Source organism: Narcine bancroftii, chromosome 3 (genome assembly GCF_036971445.1).
Source record: "Narcine bancroftii isolate sNarBan1 chromosome 3, sNarBan1.hap1, whole genome shotgun sequence".
Classification (NCBI taxonomy): domain Eukaryota; kingdom Metazoa; phylum Chordata; class Chondrichthyes; order Torpediniformes; family Narcinidae; genus Narcine; species Narcine bancroftii.
The window spans coordinates 225,656,472-225,684,344 of record NC_091471.1 but is presented as its reverse complement, the minus strand read 5'-3'; the positions used below and the strand labels follow the sequence as shown (position 1 = coordinate 225,684,344).

Here is a 27,873-nt window from a genome sequence, read left to right as displayed (position 1 = left end):
AAATAGATTCTGCTATGTAGGCAAATACGCAGAGAGCGACACGTGCTTGTTCATTGGCACACTCATTTATTTAATTCCCACCCTGCCAGCACCATTAACTTCCTGACAGACAAATGTTGAACTCCACAACTCTGTATCAATAGGTTTATAACTGAAAGATCTTTTGCCTCAATTGCTTTCTGTATCTTCTACATCCTTCAAATAATAAGCGTGGAGGGTTCATATTTGAACTGCATTATTAAAAACCTCCGATTTACAAACAACTTGAACTGATGCCATTCTATTTGGTTCTTAAGTACAAGTCTGGTTGAGTCAGCATAGTGAGAGAGTTTGCTGTATGATGGTCTTTTTGACCTGCAGTTTTAAATTTGCAACATTGAAGTTTTATTGTTGTTGATATTTAAATCGCCTCATAATACTTTGCAAGACTAAAATACAGGTGCTAAGCTGTGGAATAGAGAGGGTTAAGTGGCTGTGTTAAAAGTTATTACTGTCCCTTCTGTGATCGGGCTCCCTGCACTATCCCGCAGAATGCTGCCTTATTAGTATAATAATGGGAACCTTTTTTTATATATACTTTGTCTCTGCCCTGATATGGCAGAGCAGCAAGTTTCCAAACCACTGAACAATGCCAATTTGGATGGAGGGGAACTCCTGGGTTAGGGGGAAGTTTTCAAACCACTGAACAACATTTTAGGGTTAAAGGTAAACTATATTAGACATTTTTAAAAATGATGTTCACTTATTGCCAATAAAGATCAGTTTTATATATATCTTTTATAACATTGGAACATATTGTGTTAAAGTACATTGTAGTAATGCTTTGAACAGTGTGGTTTTCCATCACACTGAACTTGCTTGGAACGCATTAACCATGTTGTACTCTTATTTCGTCTGGTTTACAAGTGAGTCATGAACCAACAGTTTTGTGACTCGTTCCTGCCTCCTTGGGTTAAAGGCAGCTAGAAATCAACAGATGCTTCTTTGCAGCTGATTTTACCTTTAAGTTTAAAAATCAAGCCCTGACTCTCCAGCACCAGGTCCATTCTCTCCAACAGTAGCTATTTCTCTATCGTTATCACCTACATCATCCAATTATGCACTGTTTTATTATGTTTAAGATATTGAGAGGGTTTCTTGTGCTTTATGTGCATATAAATATAAAATATAGACAATATAGGTGCCTAACCTTTTGTATCAGATTCCAAATGCTGGCAACCTCCAAAAACCAGCACTTTTTTGGTAGATGACGTTACACATAAGTAATGTTAATTTCCCGTAATATATTTTCAGTCCCGCTGTCCCTGCTCCCTTGGATGCCCCCCTCTCTTACCTTTGGTGGAATTGTGACTCTTGACCCTCAGCACCTGGTGGGAGTAAAGTAGGCGGCAGCTGGCTCAAATGCGGTAGCAATGGATGTCTTCCTTGCCCATAATCCCCTACAGAACTGGAACTGCTCTGGCTCTGGCAGAGGGGTTCCAGCTGCGTGGGGATTATGGGTAATGAAGACGGCCATTGGTCCTGCATTGAGCCGTCATTGTGATCTGGTGTGGTGCTCTGTAAACTCTGGGCTCGGCAGCACTGCACCCTTGCTGCTGCATTGGGAGTTAGATGGGGGAGGGGTGATGTATGGTACTGCTGGGGTCTGCCTGAGGATTGGCTTGACAAGCTGGTGCAGCGCCTGAAAGCCACCCTGTCGGCCCACTCCTCTTGCAGCTCTGCACATCGTGTCCGGCCTTCTGCCCTGGTTTGCCACCAGCTCTGAGTAGCCGACGCAGGCCGCCTTTTTGGCTAAGCTCCCGAGCCACCCCATTACTTCTGACACTCCACCCTCACCCCACGCTTAGCCCAGCTTAGGGCGCAAAATAGTCTTGGTGGGGGGGTGGCAAGGGGGACAGATGACTGGGCCTAGGAGCAAGGCATTTGCTTAAAATGACCAAAATCAAAATGATTTCAAAATCCAGAAGATTCCGAACAACAGCAGCTGTCTGGTCCCGACAATCCCAGATAAAAAGGTTAGGCATCTGTATATGCTATTTACTAAGTTAAATATTTGACAAACTGACGCTAAATAAAGACCATATGTACTTGTTCTGACTTAAATACAGGTAATGGAACTTGTTTTTAACCTGGGAGCTTCATGAACATAGAAATAACATGTAGTTAGTTGGTCTTAACAGTTTATTTTGATATTTGTTGATATGCTAGTTCATCAGTCTACTACATGAATAGCAGCAAATACATTTAGGATTGCAGTACACTAGAATGTGGATAATTTTTATAGAACTACAGCACAGTTTATAAAACTACAGCCTTTGGCCCTCGATGTTGCCCATATATTCCTTAAAAAATGCTAAACCCCCCAACTCCGTAACCCTCTTTGTTTTCCATCCATCTGCCAAGCTAGGAGTCTATTAAATGTCCCCAATGTTTCAGCCTCCATCACTTACGCCTGATGTCTCCCCTAAACTTCACTCCCTTCACTTTGTACACATGACCTCTTGTCTTTGCTATTTGCATCCTGGGAAACAGGTGTTGGCTGTCCATCTTATCTGTGCTTCTCATAATCTTGTTGACCTCCATCGTCTCCTCTCATCCTTCTACGCTCCAAAGAGAAAAGTCCCAGCTCTGCTAACCTTGCCTTATAAGACCTGTTTTCCAATCCTGGTCAATCTCCTCTACACCCTCTCCGTAGCATCCACATCCTTCCTATAATGATGTGACCAGAATGGAACACAATACTCTAAATGTGGTCTCTCCAAAGATTTGTAGAGTTGCAACATGACCTCTACTCTTGAACTCAATACCTCAAGCATCCCATAGGCCTTCTTAACTATCCTGTCAACCTGTCTGGCGATCTTGAGGGCTGTATGGATTTGGACCCCAAGGTCCCTCTGTTCATTCATATTCTTAAGTAACCAACCATTAACCCTGTACTCAGCCTTCTGGTTTGTCCTTCCAAAATGCATCACCTCGCACTTGTCCAGATTGAACGGAATCTGCTCTCTCCGCCCAACTCTGCATCCTGTCTATATCCTCTTGTAACTCAGACAACCTTTAGCTCCACCAACCTTCGTATCATCTGCAAACTCACTAACCCAGCCTTCCACCTCTTTATCAGGTCATTTATAAACATCTCAAAGAGCAGGGGTCCCAGAATAGGTCCTTGCAGTACTCCACTAGTTACTGACCTCCAGGCAGAATACTTTCTGTCCACGACTACTTTCTGCTTTTTACCTGCAAGCCTTTTTTTTTGTCCACACTGCCAAGGTTCTATGGATCCCATGCCTCATGACTTTCTGAACAAGTCTCTCATGGGGGACCTTGTCAGATACCTTTCTAAAATCCATATTGATCACATCTACTGCCTTACCCTCATCAATTTATTTTGTTACCTCCTCAAAAAAAAATTCAATTAGATTTTTGAAGTATGATCTTCCCTTCACAAAGCTATGCTGACTATCCTTGAGTAGTCTATACTTCCTCCAAATGCTCAGAGATCCTACCCTTAAGAATCCTCTCCAATAGTTTACACACCATTGATGTAAGACTCACCCAGCCTATAATTCCCAGGATTCTCCCTATTACCTTTATAAACAAGGGGACAACATTTGCCATTCTCCAATCCTCCGGTGCTTCCCCTGTGGCCAAAGAGGACTTGAAGATCATAGCTACTGCTGCAGCTATCTCTTCCCTCACTTCCCACAGCAACCCGGGGTATATAGTGTCTGGCACCGAGGACTTGACAATCTTGATGTTTTTAAGAATATCCAACACTTCCTCTTCTTTAATCTCTACATCGTCCAGCACACAGGCCAGTTCTATTCTGACCTCATCCTGATCAAGGTCCTTTTTTCTTGTGAATCCTGAAGTAAAGTATTCATTTAGGACCACCCCAAACTCCTCCACTTCCAGGCATGTTGCCCCTTTTATCCCACCTTCATTCTCGACATCCTTCTGTGTTCTTCACATATGCAAAGACTGCCTCAGGGTTCTCCTTAATCCTACAGGTCAAGGCCTTCTCATGCCAACTTTGAGCTCTTAAGTCCTTTCTTAAGCTCCTTCCTGGCCACCATATATTTCTTATGACCCCTTCCTGTTTCTTGCTTCCTTCTTCCTCTTAACTTACTATCTCACCTGCTTTGCCAACCACGTTTCTCTTTTCCTATCATCTTTTCCCTGCCTCAATGGGACAAACCTATCCTGAACCCAACACAGGTGGGTCCTAAACAACTTCAACATTTATTCTGTGCTTTCACCCTTGAATATCTGTTTCTAGTTTACTCTTGCTAATTCCTGCCTCATCCCATTGTAATTAGCCCTTCCCCAATGAATCACTTTTGTCTGCTTTTATCCTTATCCTTAGCTATGCTAAAGGTCAGGGAGTTGTGGTCACTCTCACCAAAGTGCTCCCCCATCGAGAGGTCTGCCACCTGACCAGGTTCTTTACCCAGAACCAGACCCAGTCCGGCCTCTCCTCTCATCGGCTGGTCCACATACTGTGTCAGGAATCCTTCTTGAACACCTGACAAATTCAGCTCCATCTACCCCACTTGCTGTCAGGAAGTGCCAGTCAAACTTTTCGAAAAGATAAACTTCATTGCAAACTTTCTGAAAGTTTTAAAATTAGGCCATGGTGGCCCAATTAATCCATCAACCAATGACCCTCCTCGCATAATTTCTAGTGTAATCTCCAATTCCTTTCTACTATTATAACCTTGTCTGTCTTGTATTTAAATGTGTGTATGCACCCTTGTTTTTCTTCATGGCAAAGATCTTAACTGTTTAACAATTGTATAACAACATTCATACTTCCATCGACCATTGCCTCTAAGCTGACTTTTCTTAAGGGCAGAGACTTGAGGCTTTATCTTTGCATTTCTCCAATCTTCTATGTAATTTTTGATATCCTCTAAGTTCCCAATGTCATTTTAAAATTGTACATAATATAAATGGGGTTTAACTATGTTTCAATGTACTGCAGATTTAGCATAACTTTGTAACTGTTCAATTCTGTTCCTCTAGAAATAAATTGAGTACATGGTTTGTATTTCAACTTCATGATCAACTTCAAGTTTATTGTCTTGTGTACTGAGCTGCAGTGAAAGTGGTGATTTTGTGAGTGAACCAGTAGACAGCTACATAATACAGAAAATAGGACAGTACAAAAGTGTAGTTACACAGAGAGAGCAGTTGGTATGAAGTAAAGGAAATGTGATTTTACTAGTTTGAGTTAATTCAGAATCTAATAGTGACAAATAAACTGTCCTTGAATCTAGTATGTGGGGGTAGGGAGAGGGTGTGAAGATTGTGCTTGGGGTGAGATGAGCGTTATTAATTTGGCAACTTTTTCCTAAGGCCAGGGGAATTATAGATGGGGGGGGAGGGGGGATAGATATGATGGCCAAAGCCATTTTTTACCATCCTTGACAGTTGATAGTCTTGGGCCGAGTAATTCCTGCACCACACACTGTGCACCCTGATTCTTTCAATGGTACACAAGTTGAAGTTGAGAGCTGTAGGCAGCACCCCAAATTTCTTCTTAGGAGGTAGAGATACTGGTGTGTTTTTTTTCACGCTATTGCATTAACACGAGTAGATCAGAATAAGTTACTAGACACGTTTACCCTGAGGAACTTAAAGCTCACATGACTTGTTCATGTGAGCTCTGCTTCTCTGGAAGTCTATGATCAGCTTTTAAAAATCTTGATGACATTGAGGGAGAGGTTACTGTCTCAGCACTGTCTCTTATCACTTCTGTACTCCGCTTCATCATTGTTAGAGATCCTGCCGACAACAATGGTGTCATCTGCAAATTTGTAGAGGAAGTTGGTGTGTTGGCCACGCAGTCACAGGTGTTCAGGGAGTATGGCGGTGAAATGAGTACAGCAAAAATCCGAAAATCCAGATTGCTCAGCATTGGGTTGGTCTAGATTTTCCAGATTCTTGGGTAGTACTTTTAAAATTCAAATTTAAATAGAATTAAGAGATGCTCAAGTAAATTTTGATAGTTTATCAACTAACCATTTTCCATACAAAGTACAAAAAAAAATACTTGTTTGTTAATTTCCACCACCTCTGTGCACCTGTGGCACAGGTATACACACAAAAGCCTTCTAAATTTTAAGTTTGAGAGTCTTCGAGAAATACAGATTCTCAGGTGGTCCTGACTTCTGGCATTGGATTTTTTCTGTATGCAGCCGTGTTGAGGATGATCATGTGGTCCATTTGTATTTCAAGATTCTTGTGTTCTTGTATGCCACCTAGACTTGTAAATATTCTTACTCCAAAATGTATCTGCTCGTTTTTATTATATTGAATTTAATTTGTTAATTAGTTCCCCATTCTGCAAGTTTGTTCATTGTTCTTTGTACTGTTGCATCCTCAAGCCCACATCTGGGTTGGCAGATTTGTATTGGATTTCCCTCCCCCCCAACCCCCCCCCAGAGATGTAGCATGGTAACAGGCCCTCTGACCCAAGAGCCCGTGCCAACCAAATACACCAATTAACCTACAAACTACATTTTTGAAGGGTTGGAGGAAACAGGAGCACCTGCAGTCACAGGAAAAATGTGTAAATTCTTTACTAACAGTGCTGGATTCAAACCTGGGTTTCTGGCACTGTAATAACATTCCACTAACCATGCATATCCTATCTCTTTGTCCAATTACATAGGTATTGAATCCTAGCCTTGTTACTTTAGAACCAAGTCTCCTTTAATATTGCTGGGTTAATAACGAGGGAAGGAAGTGAAGGGAGCATTGTGAGTCCTCTGACCTTGTGTCAGATGATAGGATTGTTGACGTTTAGTTGCTGACATGACCCCCAGATGCCTCTAAGCGAGATGCGGAAGTGAGACCTATGCAGTAAAGTCACAACCCCTCCCAGGCATAGAATTGAAGTTGACTTCTTTCATAGAAAATTTGATTTCAGGCAATGCTGAAGTATCAGGCTGGTGGAAATCACTCTGCTGGATCTTCTCAAAATTGATTGAGAAGACCTGATCATTAAGACATGGGGCAGGTGTAAAGTTAGGTGTGCTCATCAGATTTAATGACAGATAAAGATGGAGTTAAACAGATGAAAGAACAAGATCATATAAAAATGATTCTGATGCAGATTTTAAGATTTGAGGTAATAAAAGTTTAGCACTTCCAGTTTTACCACCTTAAATATTGATTGTGTTTGAGATTCTATTTTAATGTGATTTAAAACAAAACACTATGGAAGTTTTAAGAATTGTCCATTTAGAGCACCAAGGACTACAAGTTGGGGTAATTTAGTGCTTTTTAAGTATTTAGAGTTGCATAAAAAAATGTTTAAATGTTACAGGTGGATTCTCTATAGTGTTCTTAGTTCGAACTCACAATGGTGCTCGCTGTGCCCTGAAGCGCATGTATGTTAATGATGCACATGACTTGAATATCTGCAAAAGAGAAGTTACCATTATGGTATGTATACATTTAATTCTTGGGCAACACATTGAAAAAAAGAGTAATTAGTTGGGTTTAGATGATTACTTCTAAATCTTCTTGAGTTATGGTAAATGATTATAGATCATTTTAAAATGTGTAAATTTTGGGATGGCTGTATGTGTGCTTGTGAAATGTGTCCTATTGAATTCCAGGACTTGCAGAATCCAAGTGCCCTATTTATTGTCTCTTGAGTTCCTCCTGAGATTGCTTATATTATACCCTGGGGAATAGCCGTTTGGATTGCTGATCACTTCTGAATGATATTACTTAACTGGTCACAAGTGAATGGTTAAACTTGAGACGTTTGAAAAGAGAAATACTTTTTATCTAGGCGTGATCTGTGATCTTGGTTGTAAAAAGAGAAATGCTCATGCGCTATTTTACTACAGTGTTTTAATTAGAATATAAATGTGCAACATAGGCAAGCAACTGCTATGATACTTTTGTGAATGGCTTTTCTGTTCTTTTTTTTTAGAAGGAGCTTTCAGGTCATAAAAATATTGTGGGTTATTTAGATTGTGGAATTACTTCAATCAGTGATAATGTCTGGGAAGTGCTTATTCTGATGGAATATTGCAGAGGTAAGGTTTCTTTATTTTGAGTTGCATACATGTGATTGTCTGAAATATTTTATGGCACTTTTGTTAAGTTTTACTACTTTTTATCTTGATCACAGGAAGCTAAATGATTTGAGCTAAGACGAGCAGTATCTTGAATTTTTGTAACCTGTTGGGTAGGGCAAAACTAGGCCAAGTTCACATCCTTTTTAAAGATGTCTGTACTCAGATGTAAAGAGCTATCAGAACTTGAAGCTATCATCATACCTCATTTATACTTAATGCATCAGCTGAATGTCGTGGATCCAAACAGCAGCTGTCCATATCAATTGGTCTTAACTGCTGTTGTCTAATTTACATTAGCACTGTTCTTCCCTTGTCTCCTCTTATCATTTCTAGTTTTCTCTACTATTAAACGGTGTTCTTCCCATGGCATTTTCCTGTGTAAAAGGGCTCTGGAGCTTTTGCATGTGTCATCTCATTGGTATGCTGTATTTGCTGGTCACTATTGCCCTCTCGGGGTGATTAAATGCATTTTGTGTATTATATGATGCTAAAAGGATAATTGCAAGCTTCTGGCTATGTATTCCTTGAATCCTTTGCATTGACTTCTATTGTCAGCTATTTCAATGAAGTACAATGTAAGATTGAAGTACAGCATCTTGGCTTTTTTAGTTTTTTTGTCAGCCCCTGTTTCCTTTTGCCATACAGAAAGACCCTCACCTGCTTTGATCTTTCCCCTTTTCCTTTTCTCTCTCTTGGTTACTGAAACTTTTACTGGTACTTTTAAAAGGTAATTGATTTCAAACATTAACTTAGTTTCTGGTTGCGCAGGTTTGTTAAACTTGGTTTGTATTTCTACCTGGCGTAAGAGAACTATTTTCTGTTCACCTGGACCCTGTGGTCCTTCCCCATTCCCACCAGTCCGCTTGCGCTCTCTGTCCCTTTGTTTATCTTGAGTTCCCCCCCCCCCAAAAAAAATTAAACAGATTCATAATCCTCCCCATCTGGCCATCACAAACTTGCTTTTTCTTACTTGGCTCACCTTTACCATCGTTTCCCTCTTTCCTGACCTGTTTCCATTTGCCCTTGATCTCTCCCTTCACACTTTGGAGCTTCTGTCTCATTCCTGCACCTCAATGACTATCTTCCTTACACACTCCTTTCTGATGCAGGGTCTTAACCTGAAACACTGACCATCCTTTGGTTCTACAATTATTGCTTTACCCACGTAATTCTTGCAGCAGTTTACTTTTAAACACTTCTCATTTTGTTCAAATGCATTAAAAATTGAAACCATTCATAAATAATATCTCAGTAACAACAGTATTAGTATTTGTAATTTTTTACCTTAAAACTCAAAGCAACTTCTGTTAATCTATACAGTTGAATGTGGAAACCAGAGCTTGCTGTCGATGATGATCAGTTCCTCTACACAATGTACTGTTAAAATCTTTGCAGATGGGAGTATTTTGAGGGTCTGGGAATTTGAGTGAGGAATAACTAAATTTTCAAAACTGTACTAAGCCATAATTACAACTGTAAAACATTGCTGCACCTGAAAATTTAATTTGATGTTCAATCTCTTTCTCACAATATTTCACAATTCCTTCATTTAAAAAAAACCCAACATAGCGCAGTGCAGGCCCTTCGACTCACAAAGTTGTCCAAACCTATATAAACTGACCCCAGGTTCAATCTAACCCAATGGTTCTCAACCTTTTTCTTTCCACTCACATACCATCTTAAGTATTCTCTATGCCATTGGTGCTCTGTGATTAGTAATGGATTGCTTAAGGTGCTATATGGGTGGAAAGAAAAAGTTTGAAAACCACTGTTTTAATTGTATCTAATTTTGACTCGTTATGTGCACGTTTACATAACTCCAAAGGAAATGGGCCAATGACAATTTTTCTGAAGCAAAATATTCCAATAACAGTGGGTCCAGAGCAGTGATTCTCAACCTTCCCCTCACATACCAATCCCAATTAAGCAATCCCTTACCAATCACAGAACATTTATGGCATAGGGATTACTTAAACTGGTATGGGAGTGGAAAGAAAAGGGTTGAGAACCACTGATCTAGCCCTTTCCTCTTTCACAGTCCTTAGCCTACTATTTCTTGCATCCGTGTGCCTAGCTGAAAGTCTTTTAGTGGTCCCTATTGCATTAACCTCCACCACCATCCCTGGGTGTGAGTTCCAGGCACCCAGCACTCTAGTAGTTACAAAAAAAAACCTATCTCTGACATTGCCCAAAAACTTACCCCTATTTGCCTTAAACTGATGTCCTCTGGTATTGGCTATTTTCATCCTGGAAAAAAGGCACTGGCTGTTCACTATATCCCTCTCAGAGCACCACTATTAAGTTGCCTCTCATCCTCTGTTGCTCCAAAGAGAAAAGTCCTAGCTTGCTCAATCTTTCTTCAGAGGACATGCTCTCTAATCCTGGCAACATCCTGAAAAATTTCCTTGCAACCTCTCTAAAACATCCACACTCTTCCTTCAATGAGAGTCCGATAATCAATAATGGTAATAATATTCTGGTTTCCAAGTTGATTTCTCATATATTCTGATCTTTATTTTGGCTGCTATACTTTAGATGGTAACAAAGTTTTAAAAAAAATCCAGTTTTTGCTCCATGAGAATTTAATGATTGGTTGAATAGTCTGACATCTCTGATGTTGGGTGTCAGATTTCATGCACTGATGGTATTTGAAGTTAAGAGGGGATTTTGGTTTCACTATAAATTGCATCTTTCTGACGGGTTTCTTTGAGGTTAGTGGCAAGTGTTTTCTTACTGACATAAAGTTCAAGTCTCATCTTTCTGCACAAACTGTAGCTAGTATTTCAAAAACAAATGTGGGGCCATTTTAAGCCTTCAAGTATATCAGTACTCTGATAAATCTTTTCCATTTTAGGTCATGATGTTAGAATCAAGTAATTTCAGAATTAGAACATTTTCAAAATAATAATTTTACGCAGTAAAGATTGTGGTATAATTTGCATATGTGCAGTATTTTGTTTGTCCAAAGACCCTTTGAAAGTCCAGTTGTGTGCCACAAATCTATGATGTTTTTAATCGAAGTCACTAATTGTTGCAAAACTAATATTCTGAGATTCATTTCATAGCAGGGCAAGTAGTGAACCAGATGAATCAGAGGTTGCAGACAGGTTTTACTGAAACAGAAACTCTGCAAATTTTCTGTGATACCTGTGAAGCCGTTGCAAGGCTGCATCAATGCAAAACACCAATCATTCACAGGGATCTAAAGGTGAGAATTGCTTTATTGTAAGCTTTTTATTTATTGTGATTCTTCATCATTGCATTTTGCAAAATAGATGTTTCATAGATTATACCACAGGTTGTTTCTTGGATTGCTTTGTCCATCATATTTTGGATACAAGAGTCGTACTTGGGCATTAGTGAAATGCATCAATCAATCTGCCATGCTTAACTGATTGAAGTCATTTGCAGAATCAATTCAATGACTTCTCCTTTGACTCATCCCACTTTCTCCAAGTCAACCAGATAGCCCAGCTATGCCTGCCTTTTTGTTGGCTATGTGGAACAATCCATGCTCCAAGCATGCACAGACAAGGCCCCTCAACTCTTCCTCCGCTACATTGACAACTACATTGGAGCTGCCTCGTGCACCCACGATGAACTCATTGACTTCATTCACTTTGCTGCCAACTTCCATCCTAACCTCAAATTCACTTGGCCATCTCTAGCAACATTCACCCCTTTCTTGATCTCCCTTCATCTCAGGTGACAAACTCTTGACAGACAAACTCTCTACAAAACTATCAACAGTTATCTCAACTACACCTCTTCATACCTGCCTCCTGCCAGGATCTGGTTCCTTTCTCACAATTTCTGAGTTTCTGTTGCATCTGCTCCCAGAGATAATTCGAAATGCCTTTCTCTTACAAAAAATGTGGCTTCGTCTCTACTAACATCAACTTAGCCCTCACCTTCATATCCTCAATTTCTTGCACATCTACTGTGGGCCCCCTTTGCCCCCACATGCAACAAGGATAGGATTTCCCTTCTTCTCACCTACCATCCCATCAGCCTCCGCATCCTTCATATCATCCTCCGTAATTTCTGTCACCTACAACGTGATCTTCATCAGATACGTCTTTCCATTTCTGCCTTCTGCAGGGACCACTCCCTCCATTACTCTCTTGTCCACAGCCCTTCCCAAACATCACTCCCTTGATACATTGATCCCTAGCCCTGTGACTGCAGGAAATGCTGCAGTTGTGCCCACACCTCCTCCCTCTCCATTTGGGGCTCCAAACAGACCTTCCAAATAAAGCAACATTTCATTTGTGAATCTGCAGGGGTCATCTACAACAGCTACTGCTCCTGTTGTGGCCTCTCTACATTGGAGAGACTGGATGTAGACTGAGCGGCCTTTTCATTGAGCACCTTTTCTCTGTCCACTGTAAAAGCAGAAATCTCCCAGTGGCATTGTGTTTTAATTCCTTATTCCAGTCCCATGCCAAAATGTCATTCTATGGCCTTGTGCACCACCAAACTGATTATCCTGTTCTGAGTGCTTGCACGGCAAAATAAATGTCGTAAATTGATAAGAACAAATGAGCTGTGGTGTGAATGTTATTCTGGCGAGTGAAGAATGGAAAATATAAAAGTGAGAAAACAGTTACACAGGATTGTAAAGAGACTAAAGCTTTGAATTAAGAAAGTGGCAACACACCTTGGCTACATTAACAAATCTGGTCTACTTTGGTCGCCTGAAATCATCAAAAACTCCACTGCCTTTGTTTTTCCTTTCACTAGGTGTTTTTCAAATTGCGGCGCATAGGTAGCCCTCCTGGGATCCAGGTGTGATTACTGGATCGTGGGTGCATGATGCACCTTTCAAATCGGAGTCAGATTTAATCCCCCTTATAAATTTAAAGGGGATTGCGCCCCCCCCCCCCCACCGCAATGACGCAGTGAGTGACGTGTCACGCACTCACTTGAAGTAATGGCCGTCCGTCTCTTTTTCCACCTCCCCCGCCCCCGGTTCATGGCAGCAATCACTCTACCCCATTTCATGGCAGCGGCACTTCAGCCGGGGGTTTCCCTGAGACGCAAGCACTGATGTCACCTATGTAGTCTGGTTGGCCATTTCCCCTTTCAGATCGTTGGAGCAGGATGCCTGGGTAAGTTTTACTGGATCACCTCTGAGGTAGGTCAGGGACCCAGTTGGGTTCTGACCAGGTTGACCCGGTTAACCCCTTCAAATCACCTTGTACATGGGTCGCTGACCATGCAAGTTAATCCCATTTTACATTGCAGTTTGAAAGGGCCCTACTGAGTCCTTGTTCATTGCTTAATGCTGATATTTGTTGACCTGTATGGACTTTAAGCAGAATCTCAATTATACACTCTCTTTCATTTTCTGTTCCCTATTGGGTCCTCCAATTTTTGATTTTCTTCAGACCAATACCTCTTTAAAAGCTCCAATTTCAGATTTTGCTGTCCCTTCATTTAATCTCCATTGTCAGCCATAATTTTAGAATCTGAAACATTGAGCCCAAATTTGTTTTTAAGTTTGTAGCATTGAGATGTTCTGCAATATTAAATAGTAATGCAGCGTAGAAACGCCCTTTGGCGTGCTTAGACCAAGCTAAACATGTCTATCCTGAATTAGGCCTCTATTCCTTTGCTATCCATGTATTTCTCCAAATGCTTATTAAAAGTTGTGATTGCAAATGCCTCTGCAACTGCATCTGGCAGCTTGTTCCATATGACCATCACCCTCTGTAGAAAAGCTTGTCCTTTGAGCTCCTTTAAATATTTTCCCTCTCATGTTAAACCTATGTTCATCCAGTTAACTTTTTGTCGACTCCTATCCTTAGAAAAAGATTTTGACCATCTACCAGTGCCCTTTATAATTTAAAATCCTCTTAAATGTTATAATCTCAGCCAATCCAGACTCTCCTTATAATTGAAGTTTATAATTTGAGGCAACATCCTGATGATGAAGCTCTTCGAATGTGTCCGCATCCATTCCTATAGTGTAGCGACCAAAATTGTATGCAAAACTGATGCTATTATAGCGCCAGAGACGTGGTTTTGAATCTGGGACTTTCTGTAAGGAGTTTGTATGTTCTCCCTGTGATCTTCATGGGTTTCCTCCCACCATCCTTAAAGTACAGGGTCATAGGTAAATCGCTGCATTTGGGCAGTGTGGGCTCATAGGCAAGAAAGGCCTGTCTCAGTTCAGTATCTCTAAATTTAAATAAACAAAAATTAAAATACTTCATGTGGCCTGATCAGTGTTTCCATGGCTGCAGAAGAATTTATAGATCCTCTATTTCATTCATTTAGAGCAGGAGTGTCAAACTCAAATTCACAGAGGGCCAAAATTAAAAACTTGGACTAAGTCGTGGGCCAAACTAAATATTTATTGAAAATTTTCAACAACATCTGCATGTTTTCTCTTCTTTCAACATATGTAATGTTAAACTTTTTCTTATTAAAAGAAATGTTTAATAATAGTTTTGGTTAAACTCTTTCCAGAAGAAGCATTAACAAATGAGAAATAAAATATTCAATAAATAATATTTCTCTATAGCCTTTAAGCTCCTTTTAAATGTATTTTTTTTCACAAGCCAACAAGTCAAAAAAATAACAACTTGCTTCAATGAAAATCCAACCTTTCAACTATGAACAGTCCAAAGTGAACCAAAGAAAATATAAATCCAAGCTTAGCTTGCTACACTGTGATTTACTCTGATGCACCTGGGTCTAAAGCAGATACTTGGCATCTCATCTTAGATGCAAGTTCATCAAACTCTGGGGTCAGAGTTTGCCTCCCACCTGTCTTGAAAGGTCCTGTTTTCTGTCTTTCGTTTGGCCATTTTTCGTAAGGGGTTTATTACATGTGAGTTGGGCGACAGGTCGCAGATGGTAATGAAAGTAAAGAGAGGAGGTGGGGGCGATTAGCGGGCTGACAGGCCGGCGCCAATGCATTTGCAAAGCATTCTGGGATTTGTAGTATTAGCTGTGCATGCACTATACTGGCGCGGCGGCCAGCGGGCCAGCTCAAATACATATTTGATATGATCTTGCGGGCCAAATATAATTATATCACGGGCCAAATTTGGCCCGCGGGCCTGAGTTTGACATGTGTGATATAGAGCCTCTATTTCCTTTAGACAATCTGCCTTTTCCTCTTACCAACATACATGACCTGACAATTTCCCTATACTAAACTAATTTGCCAAGTCTTCTCCCACTCTGTTGCAAAGTCTGAATATCCTCATCACAATTTGCCTTTCCATCTATTTTATCGCTGGGCAGAGTTTGGAGTGTAGATATTGTAAATTTGGACTGAAAGAAGTGAGGATAATTAAATAAGTTTTATTTATCTGAATGAAAGTAAGCCATATGTTTCATATCTACCATAATTGTAAAATATGCAAATAACTAAATTATGCTGCAAGTATCTTCTGATTAGTGATATAATGTAGTTAATCATGTAGTTATTTTCATTGTGTAACATGCTTAATAACCATATTGTTTCCATAATTATCCTGGTGAATTAAAAAAGACAAATCAGCAAATTCATGCTAATCTTTATGGATCAATCTTGCGTTTTACAAATTAATTTGCTATTTGTCTTTTTGAATGTTGTATAAACTATTGATATTTCACAATAGTAACTTGTCTTGCTTTTTTTTTGCAGGTTGAAAATATTTTGTTAAATAATGATGGAAACTATGTTTTGTGTGATTTTGGAAGTGCAACTCATAAAATTCTCAATCCTCAAGTACATGGTGTCAGCACTGTAGAGGATGAAATCAAAAAGTAAGTTGTTTCATTGAATTTGTTAAAGCTAAAGGATGAAAGGGGAAGAAAAGTGTTTAATTGGAGAAGGGCTATTTACCATGGGATAAGGCAGGAACTTCAGAGTTAATTGTAACACATTCCCTGGGAAAATGCACAGCTGAAATGTGGAGGATTTTTAGGGACTACTTGCATGGGGTTCTCGATAAGTTTGACCTGCTGAGATGAGGAAAGGATGGTAAGGTAACATGGTGGATAAGAGAGGTGGAATCTATCTCTGGGATAGTCAGCATGGTTTTGAGAGGGGCAGGTTGTGCCTCAGGAGTTTTTTTTGAGGAGGTGACAAAACAAATTGATGAAGGCAGGGAGGTGGATATGGTACATCTGGATTTCAGTAAGGCATTTGACAAGGTTCCCTTTGGTAGGCTCATCCAGAAAGCCATGATGGAAGGGGTCAAGGGGAATTTGGCTGCCTAAATTTGCAATTGGCTTGCCCACAGAAGAAAGAGGATATTAGCAGGAGTATATTTTGCCTGGGGGTTGATGACTCGTGTTCCACACAGTGCTGTTCTGAGATCACTTATGACTTCGGCAAAGAAGTGGAGGAATGGGTCAGCAAGTTTTCAGAAGACTTAAAGATAGGAGGAGTTGTGGATAATGAGATATAGGCAGGATGCTGGTTGGGTGGAGAAATGGCAGATGGTGTTCCATATGGAAAAGTGAAATGATTCACTCTGGAAGATTAAACTTGAAGGAAGAGTACAAAGTTAATGCCAGAACTCCTAGCAGGGTGAAAGAACAGAGGGATCCAAGTCCCCAAGGTTGCTACACAAGTTGATGGGATAGTTAAGATGGTATATTGGCCTTCCCTTGGTCATATTGAGTTCAAGAGTCATGAAGTTATATTGCAGCTCCACAAAACTCTGGTTAGACCACACTTGGTGTGTTCTGTTCAGTTCTATTGCCTGATTGGACAACAAGCCTTATGAAGAAAAGTTGACTGAGTTTGGACTTTTTTCTTTGGACTGACAGAAGATGAGAGACAACATAATAGAGGTGTATCAGTTTATGGAGGGCATAGAGGGGTGGACAACCAGCATCTTTTTTTTCCCCAAGATGATATTGGCCAATGCTCGAATAGAGGTGTATCAGTTTATGGAGGGCATAGAGGGGTGGAGCGTCTTCATTGTTGGGGTCTTTCATGGTACCGGTACCGCACGGATGGCAGTCTCTTCAATCTGAGGCGCCTGCACGCTCACACCAAGACACAAGAGAAACTTGTCCGTGAACCACTCTTTGCAGACGATGCCGCTTTAGTTGCCCATTCAGAGCCAGCTCTTCAGCGCTTGACGTCCTGCTTTGCGGAAACTGCCAAAATGTTTGGCCTGGAAGTCAGCCTGAAGAAAACTGAGGTCCTCCATCAGCCAGCTCCCCACCATGACTACCAGCCCCCCCACATCTCCATCGGGCACACAAAACTCAAAACGGTCAACCAGTTTACCTATCTCGGCTGCACCATTTCATCAGATGCAAGGATCGACAATGAGATAGACAACAGACTCGCCAAGGCAAATAGCGCCTTTGGAAGACTACACAAAAGTGTCTGGAAAAACAACCAACTGAAAAACCTCACAAAGATAAGCGTATACAGAGCCGTTGTCATACCCACACTCCTGTTCGGCTCCGAATCATGGGTCCTCTACCGGCATCACCTACGGCTCCTAGAACGCTTCCACCAGCGTTGTCTCCGCTCCATCCTCAACATCCATTGGAGCGCTTTCATCCCTAACGTCGAAGTACTCGAGATGGCAGAGGTCGACAGCATCGAGTCCACGCTGCTGAAGATCCAGCTGCGCTGGGTGGGTCACGTCTCCAGAATGGAGGACCATCGCCTTCCCAAGATCGTGTTATATGGCGAGCTCTCCACTGGCCACCGTGACAGAGGTGCACCAAAGAAGAGGTACAAGGACTGCCTAAAGAAATCTCTTGGTGCCTGCCACATTGACCACCGCCAGTGGGCTGATATCGCCTCAAACCGTGCATCTTGGCGCCTCACAGTTTGGCGGGCAGCAACCTCCTTTGAAGAAGACCGCAGAGCCCACCTCACTGACAAAAGGCAAAGGAGGAAAAACCCAACACCCAACCCCAACCAACCAATTTTCCCCTGCAGCCGCTGCAACCGTGTCTGCCTGTCCCGCATCGGACTTGTCAGCCACAAACGAGCCTCCAGCTGACGTGGACTTTTACCCCCTCCATAAATCTTCGTCCGCGAAGCCAAGCCAAAGAAGAAAGAAAGAAGAAGAGGGGTGGACAACCAGCATCTTTTTTTTCCCCAAGATGATATTGGCCAATGCTCGAAGGCATCTGTTTAAGGAGAGTGGATGAAAGTTTGGAGGGATGTTGTATGTTTTTTGCTCAGAATGCTGGGTACCTGGAATGTATTGCCTTGGAGGTGATGGAGGCTGGTACAATAGGGAAATTTGAAAGTCTTGGAAAGGTACATGGATACAAGAAAAATAGAGAGATACATGCTGTGAGGTTGCGAAGGGTTAGATTGATGGTGGAATGGGTTTGCAGTGGTCAACCTAAGATTATCGGCCAAAGGGCTAGTGCTATGCTATTTTAGATTTTACACCAGTCTGAAGCTGTTGTGGCATTTGGTAGTTGCTGTGTCAACCACCACATTGAACATTTTATTCCATGGGTGATTCATGATGGCTGTGGTCAGAGGTTTTTAAAATATAAATTTAGACATGCAGCAAGCACAGTAACAGTTCCTACTGGCCCATGAGTCCATGCCCCCCTCCGCATTCTCCATCTGATCACCTGACAAGAAATCAGAGATGTAAACTAGCAATGAAACATCCATCACTCAAGGAATGGAATACATGGATGTCGAGCGCAGAAAAGTTGTTTTCAAAAAGTGGGGCAATACGTGCTACATCACTTGATGTACTGTGTAACTTCGTGCTCAAGGCATGAGACAAAGTTAGAGACTGACAAAATCATTTAAAAAGTTTGCTATCTCTTGTGCAATTGATGGCACAGACGATGATTTATTGTGGGATACTGACGATGAAGCTGAAACCGGCTCATCAGATACAGACTGGGACTCGTATGATGACTGTTTAAACAATGAGAGTATGCGTGTGCTTGCCGCCATCTTTGCTTCAGACGACGATTGCGAGAGTGATTTTGAAGGGTTCTAAATGTGTTGTTTCCAGTAAAAATAATCAATGAAAATCTGTCGCAGTCGGTTTTTTAGTTTTTCAAGGGACAGCGCAGATTGAATTTTGACTCTCAAAAGTATATCTAGCATACAAGTCGACCCCCCCATTTTTTTGACAGATTTTTGTGTTTCATGACTCGACTTGTATGCCGAAATGTAGGGTAGTTGTTTACCATGGTAGGGGAACTTTTACATTGCTGTTGAATGATGGGAATTAACAAGTCTATGGACCTTTTTGCCACAGGCGGCAGTGGAAGCAAGGTCATTGAGTGTATTTAACATCAAATTTGTTTAGTCAGGGTTTAAGGGCTGAGTTATAAGAATCAGCTCATGATTAAATGGCAGAGAAGAGCTGATGGAACGATTGGCTTTCTTCTGCTTTTGTGAATTGCTGAAAGTTTGGAAGAGCAGATATTTCAGATTGAAATTTCCCTTTTTCTGGTCGCCTCGAAGAATAGGTGATCTCTTTCATGTTGTGGTTCATGATCCATTTTCTACAAGGATGCAGCAGAACATAGCTACGGAAAGAATAAAACTGTGTGAACCTATTACTATTTTTGATGGAGGTGACAAGTTGATTTTAAAACGGTACATTCTATTTTTCAGCTTTTCAATTTGTCACTTTAATAGTATATTATGAAATCCATTCATTAAATATATGCTTTTTCTTCCTCTATAATTTGTTCAGGATACCAATGTGGTTATTTTAAAATACAAAGGAAATTAAATGCACAAAAATTTAACATTCATAATGATCTTTTTTAGATACACAACATTATCTTATAGAGCTCCTGAAATGATTAATCTTTATGGAGGGAATTCTATCACAACAAAAGCTGACATATGGGTGAGCAAAATTTTCTTTTTTTTTTAACACTACACACAAGCTTAATTGTGCTCTAAGCCATGTACTGAGCAATTATCTACTTGGTCCACTTCCCTGCATCTGTAAAAGGGGTAAAATTGTACGTAAGATGAGTGGGATCAGTACCCAAGAAGACGATAATATCAACGACTGGTTGGAGACAGGGGACGTTAGAAAGTTTGCTATTTATTGCAGATGGAATGCTGGGTTCAACAAGTGAATCTTGGCTGAAATATCATGAAGGGATGGAAGGTGAAAGCATAATTGGTGAATGGGAGTCTAAAGAGAAAGTGGTGGGAAAAGTAAAAGCTTTCTCTTTGGCTTTGAGAATGAATGTATTATCTGTTCTCTGGCATTGCTTGTGATACTATTGACTTTGACCCCTATTTTTCTTTCATGCTTAAAGAACACCATTGCCCTCTAGTGGCACAGTATTTTAAATTTTAAATTTAATTTAAATTTTCACACACAGCATGGTCACAGGCTCTTTAAACGTGTGAGCCCAATTGGCCTGAAACCCTGGTACATTTTGAAAGGTGGGAAGAAATAGGAGCCCCTGGAAGAAATGCATTCAGACATGGAGAGAATGTACAAACTCCTTACTGACTGCATGAGATTCGAATCCCTGAAACACCGGTGCCCTAACCGCTATGCTAACTGTGTCCTCTGATGTTGTCATTGAGCAATTATTCCCTGAACTTCTGACTTTTCGATGCTATTCCAACAGCAAACATGTATTAAATTTTTAAAAATAGCCAATATTAAACCTTTTTTTCTGAAGAAAAATACAGATTCCATCCTTTTTCAACTGTTTTCCTTTTTTCTCATTCTCTAGCTTGAGTAAGATTTGTGCAGAATGGTTAAAATGATCTTTGAGCCTTGGCTGATGAGTTTGTACCTTAACTTCATTGCACACTTTCTAGTTTTAAGTCTGATCCATATCTACCAGTAAAGCATGAAGATGCTCAGATTTCCACTTTGATAGCATTGTTGCTAATGGTGTTGGCAAGTTAAAATAATGTCCAAATAAAATGTAATAATGAACTGCAATGATTAAATATTAAAATGTTTTCCCATTGACGTGCATTACTGAATAAAAATGACTTCATTATTGTTTTGGATATTGAATGGTTGTGGGATTTGAGCATTTAATTGGCAAATTTTGATTTACTCTTTGTCCATTGTTGTTGGGCTTTTAAATTCATGATCAGTTATTTTTGCAAAAATATATTTCCTCTTTTTAGGCTCTTGGATGCTTGCTGTACAAACTTTGTTTTTTTACTCTACCATTTGGAGAGAGTCAGGTTGCAATTTGTGATGGGAACTTTACAGTGCCTGACACGTCTAAATATTCTCAGAAACTGCACTGTTTAATACGTATGTACAATAATTAAATGTTTGCTTTTCTAATTTTCAATGCATGTAGTATGGTTTTAATTGATTTTTTAGCCTTTGATTTTGCTCGAGGAGTGGTCAATTGTCAACTTATTCACAAGAATGAGATTAAATTCTTGGAGGGAAAATGTTTAAGAATTAAAATAGAACCTGTGCACATGATTACTTACCAAAATAATCCTGATGAATGTTCCGGATTACTGAGAAATTCATATGAAGTTCCTCATAGCTTTTCTGAGCTTCAGAACTGCTAAGGCAAAGATAGATGCAGGAGGATGATGTAATTATGCTGCAATAAAGGCACATATTAAGAAATTAAAATCTATTTCATGAGGTAAATGTAATTTTGATATTGGTCGGCAAGGACGATTTTCAATTTTTATTCCATATTTTGCAAAAAGTAATTTCTAGCCTTTATTTTGGGCAAAATTGTTTATTGCAAGTGAATTGGAGTTGAAAAACGATGTAACCTCAGTTACAGAAAATGAAAATGAGGCATACTGACACGTCTATTTGGGTTGAGGGAGTTTGCCAATGAAAATGAGGCATACTGACACGTCTATTTGGGTTGAGGGAGTTTGCCAATGAAAATGAGGCATACTGACACGTCTATTTGGGTTGAGCGAGTTTGCCAATGAAAATGAGCCATACTGACACGTCTATTTGGGTTGAGGGAGTTTGCCAATGAAAATGAGGCATACTGACACGTCTATTTGGGTTGAGCGAGTTTGCCAATGAAAATGAGCCATACTGACACCTCTATTTGCGTTGAGCGAGTTTGCCAATGAAAATGAGCCATACTGACACCTCTCTTTGGGTTGAGCGAGTTTGCCAATGAAAATGAGCCATACCGACTCCTCTATTTGCGTTGAGTGAGTTTGCCAATGAAAATGAGCCATACTGACACGTCTATTTGGGTTGAGTGAGTTTGCCAATGAAAATTTTGAAGAAAAACAATGCAGGAGGTTATGACCTGTGGAGGTTACATAATCATCATTGCATGTGATTTTTAAATTTAAATCAAACAAAGCTTTATGATAATCATTTGAAGTTTGCAGAGTACAGGTAGTTGCAAGAAACTTGTCAGGTTGATGTTTTTTTATTGTATGTTTGTTTTCCACCAAACGTGAATATTTTACAATTTGTATTAGCTTTGCAATTTGTCTCATGAACATTCAGACTTGTGCCTCAAGTCAGTCACCACAGATTTGATAAATGTACTTTGGATATTGATGAAATCTTAGCAATGCACTTTTTATTTTATAAGACTGAATCAAATCTTTAATATGCAATGATATATTTTTTCATATATTTTAAAGGTTATATGCTTGAACCATGCCCAGACAAGAGACCTGACATTTACCAAGTTTCATATTTTGCTTTTAAATTAACTGGAAAAATATGCCCCCTGCCAAATATAAATGTGAGTATTTCACTCGTATAACGTGCACACGGATATAACGCGCGGAAAATCTTAAACTATGTAAGAATATTCTCATATAGCGTGCACAAGCAAATACCGTGCGGGTGTAGTATTCTGCATTCCACTCGTGAGAAATTTGCATTTACTTGGGACAGGAGGCAAATCATGTTCCATAGTCCCCCTATCCACCACAGTTAATCTCTCTCAATTTACAACCCATTCAACTTCCCTCAGAGCTGTCAATCGCTCATCAGATAGACGATGTCCTCCTGCAGCACTTAAACTTTGGAGAGGATTGGGAAGAAAGAGATGCTGGACGAAGGTATTGTGGGGCTTTTAGCATTTATTTTAAAGGGGCTCCAAATTGTGCTGGCTGTCGCATGTGCGATCCTAAATAATGTCAGCTGGAGCATGCACAGTGAGGGGGAGGTGTGATGGCAGCTCACAAAGAGCTGGTTGGTGCATGTGCAATGAGGGGCAAGTATGCCTGTGGTGCTTCACCAACCCCCTCCCCAGAAAGAGTTTCTTTTTTTCTTTTTTAATTTAAAAAAAAATTTCACACTATGAACCATATTGACCAAAATACACACAAACATTTTCCTCTTGAATATACACAGTATCATTTTCTCCCCTTTTCCCCCCTCCCTTCCCTCCTCCTTCACCCCCCCCTCCCCACCCACTCAACGTTCAACATATATGATCCATTAAACAATGTCATCACACAATGAAAATAAACAAGAAAATTGTGTCATTTACTTTTACCCACTGGGTCAGTTCATTTCATCTTCTTTTCCTCCCAGAAAGAGTTTCTGATGCTGACCCTACATGTCCATTTTAAGTTTGAAATAGTCTTAATTATTCTGAACAAAATTATGCTAGCTTTTTCACATCACTATATATTCTGTGATTACCATGGTGTATCTAGAGAAAAATAGCAAGTACTAAAATTTAGCCCGCTCATTAAAACTTGCAGATTTTTCACTTGTACTGAGACTGAAATTACACTTGCACTGAGATTGCGCCCCCCCCCATGTTAAAACTTACAGCAGCAGTTGGCTCAATGTGGAATTAATGGCTGTCTTTATTACCCATAATTCCCCACCGAGCTGGAATCGCTCTGCAGTGGTGCTAGCAAAGTGGTTCCAGCTGCGTGGGGGATTATGGATAACGAGGACGGCCATTGCTCCCAGATTGAGCTGTTGCTGCGGCCCTGAAGTGACCCAATCAGATGCCAGAGTGGCACTTAGGGAATTCTGGCAGCACTGAATCCCTGCTGCTGCATCAGAAGGTGCAGGGGGGCTGGCAGACAGATGGCTGGGGCTAGGAGCAAGGCGAGGACAGTAGCACCACCCTTTAAGGTTAGCGAATTTAGCCTATTATCACCTTCAATTAGACTACTGTGCAGCGGCTATGAGATGCCACACTGATAGTCTGTGTTAATAACCCCTATTAAAGGTGATAACTTTATAGGTAATTATTACCTTTAATTGGGGTTATTAACACAGACTATCAATGTGTTAACTCATAGCCACTGTACAAAGATGAAAACCAAAATGTTTCTCATAATTCATAGTACATAAACATGGGGCCCTTTAAAATTTGGGGCCCATAGCATATGCTGCTATGTTAATCTGGCCCTGAAGAGATGCAGTGGTTATTTGCAAGGATAGAAGGAATCAATTAAATAGATCAAAGACCAGCTTCAGAGTTAAAGTAAGATTTTAATTCTGTCATGATTTAAAAAGTCTTTCTTTAAAAGAAATGTTAACTTGTTAAAAATAATGTGCAATTGAGATATTTATGGTTTTATTTGATGTAATGATGATTAAACTGATGCCATAGGGCAGAATCATCCTAATGTTGTCTCAGAGGCACTTGATATGTTAATCTCCTCCCTCAGGGGACGGGTCTGGGCAATTAACATTGCGTTACATCTGTAAAAATGCGGTAGATGTTTTCTTTTTCGTGCCTTTACTCAAAACTTGTCTGTTGAAAATATTTGGTATAGCTTTTTAATGAAATAGATATGTCGATATGTTGTAATTACAAAACCCACTGTGTCTGTGATGATTTGATTGCTTTAAATATTTAACAATCATAAAGATTTAGCAGAAAATTGTAACTTCACTAATGTTCTGAGTTTGTGAAGAAGGACAAGAAGAGGATCAAATATAAAATGTAGTCAACACTATGAATATTAGGAACAAAGGAGTTGAAAATTGATCATTACATGGAACTATGATGTGGCTGTCACAGACTGGGCAAGAGGAAGGGCAGGATTGGCTGATGCAGATACTGGGGTTTAGGTGTTTAAAAAAAAATAGAATGGGAATCATGGGGGTGGAGTAGCTTTACTGGTCAGGGATAATATCACAGCTATAGAAAGGGAGGAGGCTGCAGAGGGAGTGTCCACTGAGTTGGTGTGGATGGAAGTCAAAAATAGGAAGGGAGCTATTACTGTACTGGGAGTAGCCTATAGGCCCCCAAAGAACCTTTGGGATACCAAGGAGCAAATAAGCAAGCAGATTTTGGAAAGGTGCAGGAATTACAGGGTTGTTATTGGGAGACTTCAGTTTCCTTAATTTGACTGGCATTTCCTGAATGCAAGAGGGATAGGTGGGGATGAATTTGTCAGGTGTGGTCAAGAAGGATTCCTGACACGGTATGTGGATCTGCCATCTAAAAAGGGGCCATACCGGATCTAATTTTGAATAATGAACCTGGTCCGGTGGTGGACCTCTTGGCGGGGGAACGTGGGATGTGTTTAATTGGGGAAGGGATAATTATGATGGGATAAGGCAAGAACTATCCAGAGTAAATTGGAAACAGATGCTTAAGGTTGAAAGCACAGAGCTAATATGGAGGAAGTTCGGGGACCACTTACTCTGGATTCCCACTGGGAGAGGGAAAAGATGGTAGGGAAAGGGAACCGTGGCTGACGAAGCAGGTGAGGCAGCTAGTCAAGAGGAAGAAGGAAGCAGACACTAGATCTAGGAAGCAGGAAACAGGAAGGGCTATGAAAAGTGTATATAGTAGTCAGGAAGGACTTGGTATAAGAAGGCCTTGGCATGTAGTATTAAGGAGAATCCCAAGGTGTTTTGAGTATGTGAAGAACAGAAGGTTGACAAGAATGAAGGTGGGATCGCTAAAGGAAACAGCATGTACCTATGTGACTAAAATCAGAGAAGGTTGGGGTGGTCCTCAATGAATACTTTGCTTTAGCATTCACCAGAGAAAAGGACCTTGATCTGGGTGATCGTCTGAGTAGAACAGGCTTGTGTGCTGGTCAATGCAGAGATTAAGAGAAAGTGTGGGATCTTCTTAAAAGCATTAAGATTGATAAGTGTATGGGGCTGGATGCGATATAACCTAGGTTTTTGTGAGAAGTGAGAGTGGTGATAGCTGGGGTAGAGGCTATGATCTTTGAGTCCTCTTTGGCCATAGGGGAGACGCCGGAGGATTGGAGAATGGAAAATGTGAAGAATCTTGGGAATTGTAGAACAGTGCGTTTGAAAGAGCCTAATAAGACTGAAAGAGTGCAGATTGACAAAGATATTCCAGGACTTGAGGAATTGAGTTAAAGAGAAAGGTGAAACAGGATAGGCCTTTATTCCCTGGTGTGTAGAAGATTGAGGGAAGATTTGATAGAGGTATGCAAAATTATGATGGGTATAGATAAATACAAACAGACTTTTACCACCGAGGGTTAGGTGAAATAAAAACTAGACAACATGGGTTAAGGGTGAAAGGGGAAATGTTTAAATTAGGGGGAACTTTTCGCAGAGAGTGGTAGAATTGTTGAACAAACTGCTAACTGAATTGGTAAATTGAGGCTTAACTTTGACATATAATAAAAAATTGGACAGGTATGTGGATGGGAGGGGTATGGAGGGATATGGTCCAGGTGTAGGCCTGAGGGACTAGATTAGGGGTCTCCAAAGTGGTCGATAAATGCCGGGGATAGATAAGGGGCCGATAATGCGGGGGGCGGGGGGGTCGACGTAAAATAGCACCTCCCTTGTCAGTTTCAGCACAGCCGCCACCCCCTCTTGAGCATGGGGTGGGGAAGCTTGCCTGTCATGCACCGTGCCCCGCCATAGCACTTCCCCCTCATCATGCATGCGCCAGCTGACAGCGCACTGCCTGCAGACCCCGGGACGCTGTATTTAACAGGTAAGTGTGCTTTCTGCCTCTTAATTTGTCCTTCATTTGTGGGTGTAGGGTCTGCGCCCCCAAATGGAGGACAAATTTAATGTCAAGCTCGAGGTGGGATGGGACAGAGGATAGTGGGCTCAAAAGCCAGACTGTCCGGCCTAAAACTTGATGTCTGGCCACCATACCTCGTGCCCTCCTATCCAACCCTATGCGCTCTCCCCACACCCCACACCCCCAGACAATCCCCTCCATGTCCGCGCACCACCCTCCAACCCATGTTCAGCGTCGGAATTCCATCATGACTGGGGGTGATGAGGGAACCCTGCATTCCCTGAAGGGGGTCAATGGTCTAAAGAGTTTGAGGACCCCTAGACTAGACAGAAGAATAGTTTGCAACAGACAAAAAAGGTCTGTTTCTGTGCTGTAATGTTCTATGGAGAAGAATAATTGAAAAGCTCGTGAATCGAATTTCAGTGATATTTGGTGTTGAATGTCCTGGGAATCCTGCGGTTAGCCCGAGGGCAGGATGATGTTGCATTTTTTATTTCATCAGTCAAAAAATGGCAGCGCTGCCTCTAGGGGAGCAGAGGCTCAGCTCCTCAGGGACCTACTGCCTATTTGCAATGCTAACTGCACTGTACAGCCTTTAAGTAGCCTGTCAGAGGAGCAGATTTTTTTTTTAAACATCCCGCATACATAGAGGTCTATGCCCAAAGTGGGTGTGCCACGAGGGGTTTGCAGACTCCGGGGGAACACGGCATGAGAAATGAGAGAACGCCTCCCCAACCTTTCCCCTCCCCCAAACAGACCCTGGTTGGGACGGACAAACATGGGAGACAACCCTACAGGGAAGATGACCACGGTAGTGGACCAGCGAAGGTCCCACGGCTTATGGACCAACACATGCGACTTGTGGTCACTGGACTTGCACAGGCTGTTGGAACCAGGTATTGGAACAATGATT

At 41.0% G+C, this 27,873-nt stretch overlaps 1 protein-coding gene across 4 annotated transcripts in view; it reads left to right on the top strand.

Moving 5' to 3' along the window:
- Window positions 1-27,873, top strand: part of bmp2k (BMP2 inducible kinase) — a 100,758-nt gene that overhangs the window by 39,107 nt on the left and 33,778 nt on the right. For 3 of the 4 annotated variants that reach the window (XM_069926748.1, XM_069926746.1, XM_069926749.1), the window contains 7 exons: window positions 7,334-7,452; window positions 7,952-8,057; window positions 11,165-11,307; window positions 15,742-15,863; window positions 19,837-19,918; window positions 21,181-21,313; window positions 22,651-22,754. In XM_069926748.1, coding sequence (XP_069782849.1) covers window positions 7,334-7,452; window positions 7,952-8,057; window positions 11,165-11,307; window positions 15,742-15,863; window positions 19,837-19,918; window positions 21,181-21,313; window positions 22,651-22,754 — 809 coding nt within the window. The remainder of the gene's footprint in view (window positions 1-7,333; window positions 7,453-7,951; window positions 8,058-11,164; window positions 11,308-15,741; window positions 15,864-19,836; window positions 19,919-21,180; window positions 21,314-22,650; window positions 22,755-27,873) is intronic. The other variant, XM_069926747.1, reaches the window with a different exon arrangement.